Source organism: Gymnoscopelus microlampas (assembly GCF_963454915.1).
Source record: "Gymnoscopelus microlampas genome assembly, chromosome: 5".
Taxonomy (NCBI): Eukaryota; Metazoa; Chordata; class Actinopteri; order Myctophiformes; family Myctophidae; genus Gymnoscopelus; species Gymnoscopelus microlampas.
Genome location: NC_139942.1, coordinates 26,853,893 through 26,869,877, shown reverse-complemented (window position 1 = coordinate 26,869,877; position 15,985 = coordinate 26,853,893). Strand labels below are relative to the sequence as shown.

The 15,985-nt window shown below is 42.3% G+C and overlaps 2 protein-coding genes across 2 annotated transcripts; one reads left to right on the top strand and one right to left on the bottom strand.

The window, feature by feature from the left end:
- The first annotated feature begins 3,983 nt into the window (after window positions 1-3,983).
- On the top strand, window positions 3,984-10,769 carry LOC311045846 (uncharacterized protein). The gene is made up of 5 exons (XM_084057904.1): window positions 3,984-4,418; window positions 6,943-7,036; window positions 7,256-7,367; window positions 7,487-7,733; window positions 8,339-10,769. Exons 1-5 carry the CDS (start codon window positions 4,029-4,031, stop codon window positions 9,881-9,883), a joined length of 2,388 nt encoding a protein of 795 aa, XP_083914030.1. The 5' UTR covers window positions 3,984-4,028; the 3' UTR covers window positions 9,884-10,769.
- Window positions 10,068-12,429, bottom strand: mrps14 (mitochondrial ribosomal protein S14). The gene is made up of 3 exons (XM_084057905.1): window positions 12,340-12,429; window positions 11,231-11,395; window positions 10,068-11,033 (listed from the first exon to the last, which is right to left on the bottom strand). The coding sequence occupies exons 1-3, from the start codon at window positions 12,406-12,408 to the stop codon at window positions 10,851-10,853; spliced, it is 417 nt and encodes a 138-aa protein (XP_083914031.1). The 5' UTR covers window positions 12,409-12,429; the 3' UTR covers window positions 10,068-10,850.
- Between the last annotated feature and the right edge of the window lie 3,556 nt (window positions 12,430-15,985).

Genomic DNA, 15,985 nt, shown 5'->3' with positions numbered 1-15,985 from the left:
TGAATCTATAAACCACTGTGCTGCATCCAATCCCACTGTACTGAATCTATAAACTACTGTACTGCATGTATAGACCATTGTACTGCATCTATAGACCACATACATTGACCACTGTACTGTATCTATAGACCACTATACTGCATCTCAACTCAACACAGCTTTAAACATGTATATATAAAGCACATTTAACATGAATATGTCGCCACAAAGGCTCGGTAGATGCAGTACAGTGATCTACAGATGCACTAGAGTGATCTACAGATGCACTAGAGTGATCTACAGATGCAGTAGAGTGGTCTACAGATGCACTAGAGTGATCTACAGATGCACTAGAGTGATCTACAGATGCAGTAGAGTGGTCTACAGATGCACTACAGTGGTCTACAGATGCAGTAGAGTGGTCTACAGATGCAGTAGAGGGGTCTACAGATGCACTAGAGTGGTCTACAGATGCAGTAGAGTGGTCTACGGATGCACTACAGTGGTCTACAGATGCACTAGAGTGGTCTACAGATGCAGTAGAGTGGTCTACAGATGAACTACAGTGGTCTACAGATGCAGTAGAGTGGTCTACAGATGCACTAGAGTGGTCTACAGATGCAGTAGAGTGGTCTACAGATGCAGTATAGGGGTCTACAGATGCACTAGAGTGGTCTACAGATGCAGTAGAGTGGTCTACAGATGCACTACAGTGGTCTACAGATGCAGTAGAGTGGTCTACAGATGCAGTAGAGGGGTCTACAGATGCAGTAGAGGGGTCTACAGATGCAGTAGAGTGGTCTACAGATGCAGTAGAGTGGTCTACAGATGCACTACAGTGGTCTACAGATGCACTAGAGTGGTCTACAGATGCAGTAGAGTGGTCTACAGATGCAGTAGAGGGGTCTACAGATGCAGTAGAGTGGTCTACAGATGCAGTAGAGGGGTCTACAAATGCAGTAGAGTGGTCTACAGATGCACTAGAGTGGTCTACAGATGCAGTAGAGTGGTCTACAGATGCACTACAGTGGTCTACAGATGCAGTAGAGGGGTCTACAGATGCAGTAGAGTGGTCTACAGATGCAGTAGAGGGGTCTACAGATGCAGTATAGGGGTCTACAGATGCACTAGAGTGGTCTACAGATGCAGTAGAGGGGTCTACAGATGCAGTAGAGGGGTCTACAGATGCAGTAGAGGGGTCTACAGATGCACTAGAGTGGTCTACAGATGCAGTAGAGGGGTCTACAGATGCACTAGAGTGGTCTACAGATGCAGTATAGGGGTCTACAGATGCAGTATAGGGGTCTACAGATGCAGTAGAGGGGTCTACAGATGCACTAGAGTGATATACAGATGCAGTATAGGGGTCTACAGATGCAGTATAGGGGTCTACAGATGCAGTATAGGGGTCTACAGATGCAGTAGAGGGGTCTACAGATGCAGTATAGGGGTCTACAGATGCACTAGAGTGGTCTACAGATGCACTAGAGTGGTCTACAGATGCACTAGAGTGGTCTACAGATGCAGTAGAGGGGTCTACAGATGCAGTATCAGTGTCCAGAGATGTCTACAGATCACGACAGTAGTCTACAGACATACTAGAGGGGTCTACAGACACACTAGAGGGGTCTACAGATCACGACAGGGGTCTACAGATGCACTACATGGTATACAGATGCACTACAGTGGTCTATCGATACAGTACAGCAGTCTATAGATACAGTAGCTAGTCTATAGATGCAGTACAGTGGTCTTTAGATGCAGTACAATGGTCTATATATGCAGTACAGTGGTTTATAGATTCAGTACAGTGGGATATAGATGCAGCACAGTGGTCTAGATGCAATACAGTGGTCTCATATAGCTATAGATGCAGTACAGTGGTATATATACACAATACAGTGGTCTCTAGATACAGTAAAGTGGTCTCAGATAGCAATAGATACAGTGTGGTGGTCTAGATACAGTACAGTGGTTTCTAGATACAGTACAGTGGTCTCATACAGCTATAGATGCAGTCTCCTCTCCTAGAATTGGTCTCCTTTTTACAATAGGCAGAAATTACATATTTGTACTGAATGCAAAACACTGCATGGTTCTTGCCCAGAACTGCATGACCATCTTGGATGGCATCTTGAAAATTATGCCTTTCTGCTAAGTATATTTTCCTGGATATTTGGGATGTTCTCAAGCATGCCTAAAGGTACCAGAATCAATTGAAACCCCTTTTGTATCAATGTTTAGGGAGGTTTAGTGGTACTCTTTCTTATATGCCTATTGACCGGTCTATTTCTCATAAAAAGTGCTTGTTTAAGATAAGGCTGAAAATTACCACCCCAGAATGAAATACTATGGGTAAATTATACATTTCCTGAATCCTTAGGGTCATGTCAGTATTCCAGTTGTTGTGTTTTGTGTCTCTGATGTTTCTTGATGCCACAGAACTAAAAGAAAATATATGGTTTAGGCGGAAATTGTGAGAAAAAAAAGGTTATTAAAGGTTTGAAGAGCTCCAGTGACCACTGTACTTATCATACATAGTCACCAAAGGGCTCGAATGAAAGCTCAAAGTGTCCCCTTAAAAATGATACCAAACATAAAATATAAAACATTGTAATATGCCCTGAACGTGAGCCAATACCAAGATATGCACATGTGTCTAAAATGCCATTTTTCAATGGGGGGTGGTAACTTTAGCAGCTGATAACCCCAATTTAGCTGGGCCTCAGGAAGGTCTATCATACAAAAATAATATAGGAATAAAAAAATCCCAACTAGAATTTGCCATCCCAGGTGGTAGCGATATGTGAGATTTTGGGGTTTGGCCCAAGGACTATGTGCAAATGTCCTACTCCTTCATTGTCATTTAAAGGATTTCTTGTAATGTTTGTCTTGGCCAGGGGGGGGACATTATAGCAGTGACCCCTGGTGTGTGTAGTTGAAATGAGTGGAGGGGCTGTGTGATGTGTTTTTTCTTCTGACTGTCTGGGTGATATAATGCCACTGTAGTGAAAACACAGCTTTGCATGATGGTTATTTGATGATGCGGGAGAGTTTTTATTTGCTTTTGACCGAGAGAGAACTGTCAGTATTTGATGTTGAATGCTGTATCAGATGTTGTATTCAGTTCCTCCTTGGTCTTGGAGTTCCCTTAATTAATACAGACTAGAATACAGACATAGTACATACAGACTATTCAGATGTGCATGTCATCATGCACATCTGAATAGTCTGTATGTTGCTGTTGCAAGTTTTTTAATTGGTGTGAATGAAGACGATGGGAGATCAACCACAGCACTGGGGAACCTCTGTGTTTTAAACCAATATTAGCCTATTGTAATATCCAGTGGTGTAAAGTAAATAAGAACATTTACTCGAGTACTGTTCTTTTTTAAGTTATTTTTTACTTCATTGGAGAATTGTACTTTTTATTTCACTTCAATTATGAAACTTTAGTTACTAGTTACTTTGCAGATATAAATTGTCACATTATAAAACATATAACCACTTCAGCACTATTTTATACATAGGCTATTTGAAAATAGCCGATCTACAAGCTTACAACGTGTCGCATCGCGAGCTTGTAGATCTGCTATTTTCAAATATTTTAGTACTTTTACTTTTGATACAATACTTTAAGTATATTTCGATGGCAATACTTTTGTACTTTTACTCAAGTAACATTTTGAACAGAGCAGGCCTTTTACTTGTAACAGAGTATTCTTATATATTGTGGTATTGCTACTTTTAATTAAGTAAAAGTACTTCTTGAGTACTTCTTCCACCACTGTGTAATATTCACAAACCCACATGCATGCCTTCTTCTTCCATAAAACATAACAAGTAGGATGCTGCTGCTGTTGTAGGATGTTTGTTGTTGTATGTTCGCCCCCGGGACAATAGGCGGCGATGTGCCCGTGTCTATGGCTCCAAAATGCAAATGCGACCACGGCGAAGAAGAAGTCGAGCGCATGTCCGCCATTTTCTGAAATCCAAGAGGAAGAAGCTGTGAGAAAGAAGTCGCGCGTCGGGAAAACAGAAAACAAATCATGCGTTGCGTGGTCGCAGGCTGCGGTAACTTTCCCAAAAGATTTCAAATACACCAAACGCCCTTTCACTGTTTCCCCAAAAACCCAGAACTTTGCAAACTATGGCTGCTCGCTATCCGATACCCGGGCTACGACCCCAACACCCCTATCGATGCCACACAGCTGCGGTGTTTACGTGTGTGCAGCAAACACTTCGCCAGAAGCGACTACCCTGAGACCGCAGCGTACAAACCCCACCTGAGACCCGGCTCTGTCCCCACCGTGTTCCCCTGGTCCACCCAGAGCCATGGGTCCACCCAACACACCGGGTCCTCCACAGAACACACCGGGGCCGAGGCGACGGACCATGATGCCGCCACAGCCAGCTCATCGTCAGCTGGACCACCGCAGGTATAAGGACGGAGCGTGCAGAGAATGGGGCTTAATAAGTCAGTGTTGTGTTTCTCTAACTTTTTAGTTTCAAGTAACCTCACTCTTCGAGTCAGTGTTCAAACGAAACCAAAATTGCTTGCGGGTCCATTTGGTTCCATTTATACAACCGCAGAGTTACAGACCTGTGAGGGTCCATTTGATTCCATTAGCTGTGGACCCCCCTCATGGATCCCGAGGGACAGTGGATTTAAAAGTTGTGTCCGGGCCCCTACCCAACTTTTAAATACACTGTCATGGCAGAGGTTAATGTGGTTCCTGGGATGGTGAGCATTTACCAAAACACTGTAGCTATGGATCCAAGACGGTCATCTGTCATGACCGTAATGGACGAACTTCAACATAGTGTTTGCACGTTCTCCCTTTTTGTCCCGTACATCTACATAAACGTTCAGATTTCAAATATAAAGTGCTTACCCCATGGCCACGGATATTACAATTATGTACGGGCCCTCAGAAGTACCCGTATGTTCCGTATTGTTCAATAAACAGCATTTTAATCCTATCGGTGGCCATTTTCTCGTGGTAATGTATCAGTTCAATACACCTCCCAACCGATAGGGCCGCTTAGTTGAAAGCATATGGAGAAAATACAGAGAAAATGGCCACCGATCGGATTTAAATGCTTTTTATTTAACAATACGGAAGATACGGGTCTTCTGAGGGCCCGTACATAATTGTAACATCCGTGGCCATGGGGTAAGCACTTTATATTTGCAATCTGAACGTTTATGTAAGATGTACGGGCTAAAAGGGGAGAAACTATGTTGGAAGTTCATCCATGTATGGGCTACATATAGGTGCACATCTATCCATTTAGTTCTATTTGTACACTCTCAGAGACTAGAGTTACAAACCTGCAGCATTTACAACCCCCTCAACAAACACTTTGAGAACCACTGACATAAGTCATACAATTTGTTTTAAATAGCCGACATACACGCTTACTATACTCATTCGCAGATACACATTCTATTTGTTCGGCCTTGACCTGCCCAAAAGGTAACTGGTACAGAGATGCAGAGATGTATTTTATAAATGGTGCCAAATACATATCATGATTTTTAAATTACGCTTGACCTCTAACATTTCTACAATTGCTACAAAACCTGTGGATCTGCAGTCATTTTGGGCATAAACAAGAAATTGAAGGGTGAATGTAGGTCTGATAGTGATTTGTGGTTATGGTACCTAATAGACTCCTGTCTCTCCTCAAAGAGAATATTTACTTACTTTACACCCCACTTGACTGTTAAATGACTGATCAATAATCCAAATGATGTTGCTCTTTGTAGAAACTACCTTTTTGATGTAAGTAAGGGATAATGTTTATGTACACCCTGACAAGTCAGTCAGTCAGTCCATCAATCATGACATGGATCCTCCAGCTAATATCTTCTAACCTACGTTCATGTTGCTAACACGGTTATTTTCATTTCTTTATTTTGAATAAAACAATTCAAAAAGGTTAGACTGTCTGCTTTCTCGCCCACTCCAATTGCAATCCAGTGCTGCTGATACTATGAGTTTGAAGAGTGCCGCGTCCACAATGCTTCTCTGTAGGTGGCGCGCCCACATGCCTATTCCTGTCAACAGTGGGTTTGCTAAATTGGGAGAGTGAGAGGGCCGGGTGTAACCTGTCAGGATTTATTTATGCCTGTCTGATTAAAAAAACGCTGCCTAACAGTAGCATGTAGCCTAATAATTAATCAGTTTAAAACTAGGATGGCTTGTGTTGTGCGACAGTGTCGCTGTCCGTGGTGCTTAAGGTGCATAATTGTCTGGGAAGAAAGTGGGAAAAGGAATGATGAATGATATGGAGGAAAATAATATATACACACACACACACACACACACACACACACACACACACACACACACACACACACACACACACACACACACACACATGCACACACAGAGAGAGTATATAACAAAGAAAAGGAATGACTACAGTTTAAATTGTTGCAGATAATACAAAACTGGCTGAGTTTGTGCGGGGATGGGGGGGCTGTTTATGTGCTGACTTAACATTTATTGCTGTCTAGCAGCTTTTTGGTGTCCTACTCCCTATTTTGGGAATGTTTTGAAACTAGCGGATTTACGAGCTACTTTTGAATAGCTGAAGTACAAAATCGGGATTAAGTGGTTATCTTACGTATTTCCTTCTTAAGTAAATGTAACATTTGTAATGGCTGTTCTATTAGGATCTCTCCTCAGAAGTCACCTAGTTGACACTGGCTAGTAATTACAGATGCATTATGCAATATCTTTGATAATTAACAAGTCAAGTAGTTGGTCAACAAGATATGGGGTGGGAGGTGCCATAGGGGAGAGGGAGAGCTGGCTTGTTTCGAAACATAATGCTAGCTTGTTACCAAATTCTCCTTGTTTATCGTTAGTGGTCACATATCACACATTGTAGCTTTAATACTGTACAATCTGTATACTTATATAACCCCATTCTTTGAACCCTTTTCTGTAGGAGAAACCCACAGATGTTGGATGCCAATGTGATTGCCTTGACATGTGTAGTTGTTCAACTTCTCATCCCAATGAACTGATATTGAATTCTAAGGGTAAGATCCTTTTACACGAGAGATTATTTTGTGGGCCTAAAATATATTGGGTTAAAGGATGATCAACAGAGTAATTAATTAGTCATTAGTTGGGTTAAAGGATGATCAACAGAGTAATTAATTAGTCATTAGTTGGGTTAAAGGATGATCAACAGAGTAATTAATTAGTCATAAGAGTAATTTTGAACATTATATATTTTCCATTGTGTTTGTTCTCAGCCATCCAGGTGATGCCAGAGCAAGGCATGGTCTCAGCTTCATGGTCAACAGATCATTCATATGCTGTCCCATTAGAACGGGGTCAGGCACAACAAGATTTAAACACGGAAAAGTAAGTCTCCATGAATTCAAGCCAAGGCTTCATGGGGTGTGTAATTGATAGAAAATAAGTCATTTTTAGGGTGAACTACTCGTTTAACCATCACTTTTGCTTTTCCATATTACTTTCAGATTGCAACATCTGCCAATGAGAGGCAAGTATTTGTATGTGGTGGATGAAGACTGCCTCGAGCACAACTGCCCATTGTGTGGTAGCAGCTGTAGGTTAGAAAAGCTCCTGCATGGCTCCCTTCTGATCATCACCCAACAGTGCCCACAGTGTGAATACTGCAACCAGTGGAAAAGCCAGCCACACTCATACTCCCCAACAGCTGATGGCCAGGAACAGACGGTGTGCACCGAATTAACTGGACAACAGGTAAGAACTTGCCCATGTAAATGTGGAATAGAGCATCCAGTAGACACTTAATAGACTGCAGGTTAGTGATTATTGATTCCCGGAGGGACATTCAGGTGTTATAACGGCAACAGCAGAAACACGAGAGCTACAGGTAAAAGTCAAGAACCAAACCAAGATAAATAAGAACAGTCAGAAATAGATAAAATAAAATACTTAGTATTACATTTTTAAAATACTCAGATGGCCCTAGATATCTACACTGGATCTCTGACTGAGTGAGTAAACAACTGTCTATCAATTAATACAAATATACAGTATTAATGTACACATATACATTATACATAACGCATATATATTTATATGTATAGACTATCAACAATGAATGAAAAATGGCTACTCACTGCTGCTGTTAGTCCCTATTCTGAGCATGCCATTGTCGGCAAAAGAGTTTCACATCTGCTAGCGAAAATAGTGGATCTACACATTGCATCACCTAGATAGGGCTCAAGTGGTTAACAATATCTTTAATGGCATAAAACGAATTGAATTCCTTATATACAGTATATATAAAATGCAAAGGTGCCTGTAATATTAATGCAAGCTTTAATTCCTATCCTTCACAGGCAGTGTTCTCAGGTGACACCCCAGGCTGCAGCAGCGTTCCACAGTTAATTACGGAAATTACATTTAGTGATGAAAGTGACTCCCCGGAGTCCCCGGGTGAGCAAGGAGAAAATAGGGTGGTGGCTGGTGGAGAGCACCGTTCAGACAGCATGTGGGGTCCCCCGGAGCAACACAATACAGACAGCGAACTTACTGACAGTGACTCAGATGCAGAAGAGGATGCACAAGTCGACATAGAATTATGCCAAATTTGCCCAGATTGTGGAATGTCTTTCAACATTCTCAAGCCTCACACATGTGAGCAGAAAATCAAGCCCTATCATTGTAATGTGTGTGGTAAGAGATTTGCCAGGAAGCCTCATCTAAAAAATCACAGTAAGATCCACAAGGGAGGCTTCAAGCATGTGTGCAAATTCTGCCTCTCAACCTTCAAACGAACGCAAGACAAACTTGCACACGAGCGGAGCCACCCACATGCAAAGAGGCCCTATCAGTGTCCTGACTGTCCAGAGGTGTTTTCCAGGAGCAAAGAGCGCAATGACCACCTGTTGAATCACAGTGGTCCAAAAAAGAAAATTTGCTACATATGCAATATGGAGTATCCCAACACCAGTGCACTGCAGAGGCACATGGCAATTCACACTGAAGCAAAGCAGTTTGTATGTGACTTGTGTGGCCGTTCATTCAAGCAGTCAGGCCACCTCAAATCCCACATGCGTGTACACACAGGGGAGAAACCCTTCCAGTGTCAGTACTGTGATAAGAGCTTTAATCACAATGTTAGCCTGAAGAGTCACATACAACGTTATCATGGACAAATCTCTGACCCAGGGATGAAAGTGCAAATTTGTCACATGTGCAACATGGAGTTTCCCACTACTAGTGCACTGGAGAGACATGTGGTTATGCACACACGAGCAAAGCAGTTTGTATGTCAGGTATGCAAGCGATCATTCAGCCAGGCAGGCCATCTCAAATCCCACATGCGCATCCACACAGGAGAGAAACCCTATCAGTGTCAGCACTGTGATAAGAGCTTTAATCACAAAGTTAGCCTGAAGAGTCACATCCAGCGTTATCATGGACAAGTCCCTGACCCTGGGATGAAAGTGCAGCTGGAGAAGACGAGCAGGAATGAGTCTGACTCTGAGGTGGACACAGATGAGACAAATGAAATGGAGAACATTGCTGTTGATATGGTAGAGGCCTCAGGAAGTAAGAACACATGGTGCAACCTTTTGGATGATGAAGAAGAAAAGAGGGGTACAAAAGTGTGGAAAAATAGGTTTGCCGGCAGACCTAAAGGAAAGCCTAAGAGAAATGCAGTGATAAGCTGGGCTGAAATGGAGGGCAGCAGTGATTCCGCCTCTGACTCAGCAGATGAGGAGAAGAGGGCAAGCAAGAAAATGAAAAAGACTACCTGGAGATCTAAAGGAAGACCAAAGAACCCACCAGGTGGGAGAACCAAGAAAAAGGGTGGGGCCCAAACATATAAGGGCACAGGGGGACGTAGGGGAAGGCCAAAGAAGAATCCTTTGGTCTGACTATCCTGTAAATTAATTTGTGACATAGGTTAGAAAGTCTTGACTATTCTGGCAAGAGACTGGAACAAAAATTATAGAATGGTCAAAGAAGTTTCTTGGGGGTGTGATTTTCTGTCACCTCATTTGGAATATGGCATAAGACTATGATCTTCTAAATGAGCCTTTTAATGTCCTGACAGACAGGTTGTTTGTAATGCATTTATTTTGGGACAAACAGTTAATACAAATGGTAACAGCAAAATTGGCATCTTGATTTTAATGCAATGTGGGGCTAGTAGAGAATATCATAGCTGTCAAACATTCAAGCTTGACCAATGCCCAATCTATTTGAAGATGTCTGCATCATAGTTTTCCTTGATCAGTTTTACAATTTGGCTGATATACTACTTAGTGTTTAAATTCTAGGTTGTGCTTATTTTGTTAATCTGAAACACATGAGTTTGAATGTCAATTACAGCAGTAGTTGGCTATAATAGGGAGCCAATAAGTTCCCAAATATGTTGTCTGCTATTGACCACAACAGCTCCACTACTGTTGTGACAAACTGAAATTATTGAAACATGTCTATCCCTTGTGTAAATTTCAATTGATACAACAGCCAGATATGCTGAACTGTACACCAAGGGACACTATAGACAGAAGTAATTTACACACATTTTATTTATTCATACAATCATGAATACATATTTTTGTTTGAGTTCTCCTTCACTAGTTTTACACAGCAGCAAATACAGTTATAGCCAGCCAACAGTGTGTATAACATACTGCCAGTATTGTAGATGGAAGTGAATGCGTAATCTGTCATACTGGTAAATCAAAGCCATCCAACCATTGGTGGACGAGTGGTGGAACATTTGAATTGCCCCATAAAGAGATTTGTATCTGATTTTGATGTCTTGTATTTGAAATGACCAGACACAAATGGACTATCCATTTCCTATTGGCTATCCATTTCCATCGTTCCATATCACCACCTGGCCCTCTGGATCCCAGACATCTGATTGTGGTCTGCTAGGTGACGGAAGACAATACGGCTCAGTCGCCACCTGATCTTGACCCCCCGGGGTCGAGAAGTCATCACGCACCGGTTGCGTATCCGGACAGGGCAGCTGTCTCTGGGTAACGCATGGATTTCTTTGTCTGCCACTTCCTACAAAGACAAAAATACACAGCAGCACCTGAAGTTACTTTAAAATGTTATCCTACGATTGTATCAATTATGAAGTGACTGTCACACCCTCTTGACAAAGACTGATTTCTTGTAGTGTGAACAGCATACAACATGAGAATAAACAACATGCCTACTAATTAATCATCTAACAGTGTTAAAAGGTAAATGTATCCTACCTGAAGCTCTTTGGGCAGGATGGTGTTCTTCCTCAATGAATTGATCCGCAGCCTTTCATCTGCGTAGTCAAATGCCATCTGTCGTCTCTTGACATCCCTCACCATCCTCCAGTCCACATAGTAACCCCTCGCCTGCTCCATCGCAGCCCAGCAGCTCCGCAGGGCCTGCACAGAATCATTTAAGTTAGATCAGCAGCAGCACTGACTGAACAAGACAATCAGCATGTAAGGGCAGTTGTGTAAAGTAACGTAGTACATTTACTCAAGTACTATATTTAAGTACAATTTTGAAGTAGTTTTTACTTGACTGGTATTTCCAATTTTCAGTACTTTTACTCCACTACATCTCAGAGGCAAATATTGTACTATTTAGTATTTGAAAATAACTAAGTAATTACAAAACATACATTAACCACATTCAGCTCTATATACATTTCGATCATTTGAAAATAGCCGATCTACAAGCTCACAATGCGTAAAACTTCTGCATTATGACATTCTGCATTGTGAGTACTTGATACTTTTGTACTTATGCACAAGTGAACTTCGAATTCCGGACTTTTACTTTTAACAGTGCATTTCTACATTGCCGTATTGATTTACCTAAGTAAACAAAATACATTACTTTTCCCACCCAGTGCGTAAAGGGACAGAGGACACAAGTGTTAGAATTGCCAGCACCAAACAAAACGCATCAGTGTGCCCATTCATCGTATGTACTCATCGAGTACGTTTACATGTGTTTAACGCTGCTGTGAATGCCACCCTGTCAAGCGTACAAGGTTGTCCGAGTTAATCTCACGGAAAGGTGGAGATATTTGACTAAATAACATGTTTTCTCTGCCAGAACTTTAAATGGGTGTGATACAAGATGACAGGGGTTGGTGAGTACACACAAAGCTCTTCAAATTAGAAGAATGCCTCCGAGTCCGAGATGACTCCTTAATGTTCTATGGCTGTGTTATGTATGGACTGTCAGCTACAATAGAGCTAGGATGTTTCTCTGCAATATTCTGCATTTACTGATCAGCAGTCGGTGGGTTTAGTTGATTAACATTTACCGTGTTCAGATATCTATTTTGAATCGATATACATATACACACAATTACCTGTTTTGGTGCACAAAATGAGGAATAAAGGGCATTTAGCCTCGTACATGCCAGCCTGCAGGACGCCATGTTGGATTTAGTTGTCCTCAATGTCGAGGGAACGTCGCCACCTAGCTGCCAGGAGTAGCGATTATTTTGAAGGTTTTGACACTGCGCTCCTATGGATGTATTTACAACGAGAACTGGGTCTTTTTAATCTGAAAAATATCAACGGGAGGTAGATGGTTGGGTCAAGACCTGCTGCTGACCTGCTCGATCTAGACTGTTGTGGGAACCCGCTTTTTAGACACCGTCCACTCATGTCATACTGTGCACATGACGTCAGACCCAAATGCGTCAGTCCATGACGCCAGACCACACCCAAATGCATCAGTACATGACGTCAGAGTCAGACCAAAAAGTGTCAGCCTGCTCCATATATGGAGCTCTATGTCAGTGGTTATCAACCTGTGGGTCTGGACTGGACCCCCAGAGGGCTCCCCAAATGATTTTGGGCGTCCCCAGATGACAGTGAGGTGACAATCTAAGGACTTTAAAGACCTTTTTAGTACCTCAAAAAAGAAAAAGACCATAACTACATCAAAAGTCATCAACAAAGCTCACAACGCCTCGCAAAGCGATGTGAACTTGTATCTGCTATTTTCACAATATTTATCTGTGGAACCGAGAAATTGAATACCTGTTAATAAAACATCAACTGATGCGCAAACTTGAACACATCATCAGTGTTGTTACCTGGAGGCACTGGGTGTTTCGGGTCTGCAACAGACACCCTCCTCCAGGCGACCCGACCAAGGCTGATCAGACCCCGCCCTGTGTCCAAGTGGCATGCTACTGCCCCCACTGTCTCTTGGGGGTAGTTAGAGACAGTGCTAATTAGGGGGTTAGGGTTAGCCTGGCACTAGCCAGACCGACCACGCAGATCCATGCATGCTACAGTTACACTTACAGCCTGCTACAGCCTGTATCCATCAGTCCGGCCGATGCCAGCCCAGGTTAACCTGGCACTAGCCAGACCGACAACGTGGATCCACCCACATGTGCTATATTTGAGTGAATCCACGCCATCAGTCCGGCCAATGCCAGGCCAGTTTAGTTGAAATGTTGCAGCTGTTGGCGACACTAGGAGGTTCTAGGCACTGTGGTTTGGCTCCAGGCCTGGCTCCTCCCTCGTCTGACCAGAAGTAGGGGCTTTTCTGTGCGTTGCGTCGTCGTTGCTGCCGGGCACAAACATCTCACTCTGCCTTGATGGATTAAACCCTCCCGGCAGGTTTCACTGCAGCCTGTAGCTTTTGGTTCTTCCTCACGGAAGACGTGGTTTGGGCTGCCAACCCTCTCCATCCCGGGTTGCCGTCTCTCCGGCCGTCCTCTGTCTCTCCAGATGTCACGACACTCTTCGTGGTCGTCACCTCAACTCCTTATCAGGGTTCACTCCTTATCACTCCTTACCAGTTCAAATATGATTATTTTCAGCGGTCACTGCCCGAAGAGGTTGAGAACCACTGCTCTAGGTCATGGAATGATTAACTATGGTTAATGTTTCTTTCACCTGGAAAATGGATAGAAAGTATTTGGGTAATCTAGGTTACACAATGTATACACAAGCTTTAGCTTGTGTATACATTGTGTAATGTATAGCTATAGCTATACATTATCATTGTCTTGTTGATCAGCAAAGTGATTAAACTTCGGCCAGGACACCCATGACCCCAGGAGTCAGGACCCATTCAAATTGCATTATGAACATGATCCACATCTGGTCAATCATGGCTGTTATATTATGTGCTGATGACCTTCATCTTACATTTTATTATTGGCCACCTTATGGATAAAGGTATGAACACCATAAGTCTTGGCTCATTGGCTGCTAAACCTCATATACATGAATTGACAAGTAAATGCTGTAGCCTAATAAGAAACACTTCAAGCCAAAGAAGTTGGCTTGAAGATGTTCATACAAGGAACTTGCTTTGGCACATTGTTTAAGCCAACAAAATAATATTTAACAATTTACACATCTATCAACATGGTGATAAATGTGACTCACAAATAAGGCCACATCAGGAAATATCAATACTTAGAGCAGTGCTGTTTTTGCAATAGAATTCTCTCTTCCGTCATCTTGCTAAGGCAGTGTTTACACATTGATTCACTTTTGGAATGGGACTGCATTGATGTGTGTCTTCACCTCATTTACCTGGTTCATTGATAACAATACAATAACATTGTACTGGCATATCATGCTAGTGCAAACCCAACATAACAGTACGCTGCTAGTGCTTTCTAGGTGGTGCACAATTTGGTTGAAACCCAGTGTTTTTCAAAGATTTTTCATCAAATGTATGTAATGCAATTGGTTTAATAAATACATTCATAAATAGGTACTGAGCTAGTAAGAGGGAGTGATGTGTCCACACTACAACAGTCCACAACTGCAACCATTTTGCTGTCCTGCAGAGAGCAGCATTGCTATGCGTCATCCATCTGCAGATAAAACCCGAATAGTCTGTCCTATATCCATGATGAGCATCCTTGGAGAGCAGGTGGACTTGGAAATGAACAGTTAGTGTTTCTGTCAGTCACAATGTTTCTGGTTTGATTCTGGCTGGCTGTACAGAGTTTTCGATGAGCAAATATTTTTTACTTTTAGATTTCTCAAAGTTCCATTCATGGTAAATAAGAAATACAATACATTTAATTGACATGTATTTCTGGTGGTAGATACTGAAAACTCTCAAATTGCCAAATGGATGCCCCTTTACAACTTCTAAAGAACTTCAATGGTGATGGGGGGGGGGCCCACAAGCGTGACTTCCCAATTTAATCCCGAATTAACTTTTTTTCCCTCACACCTGGCACTGGTGATTCTGAGACCACAAGGGAAGGGATGTCATTCATCCTCTCTGCCCTTGTTTTCCTGTCTGTCTTCACTTACCTCTCTAATTGAAGCAAAAAGTGAATCTGCCATGGTTTCCTCTTCCTGTCAATTGAATCGGAATACGCCTAAAGCCTATAGATCATATGCTCCAGTTGCGGTATTCAGTGTATTGATGGCATAGGGTACCCTATGAAATATGGACAGTGATAAACAGATTTGGCCATGGAAAGGAAGCAATGCACATCTGGTGGTGAAAGATAAAATGGCTCCAGTTTTAGCTGTAAAGACCCCTGCTGTTGCTGGCACAGTATCTGACGATCTCCCACCTAGAAAACCACAAAGACCCCCACAAATGAAAAACTAAGCTATTTGTTCAGCTTTGTATAAGGGTTATGTTGTATAATGAAGGTCAATGTGTTATTTATTTTTTATTCATGTGAGATGCATGGATGGAAAGCAGCTAAACCACCTAGGAAAACAGATATACGTTCGAGTGCATTTACAATTCATAATTGATTTGTTTTTTTCTCACTTGAGATTGTGGTTAGAACCAGCGGAGACTGCACATACCATTCATGTAAATTTTAAGATGGTATGTTACAGGCAAAAAGGAATGTGCTGTTTAGTTTACACTAAGGAAGGCTTGGTGAATTCAATTCTGACCTTACCCACATGAACCCTTGCGTCCCTATTTTGGGGTAAACATTACGCGAAAATGGCAAGAGATTTGGTATACTAGAGGGGAAAAGGAGTGGACCCAGTATAGAC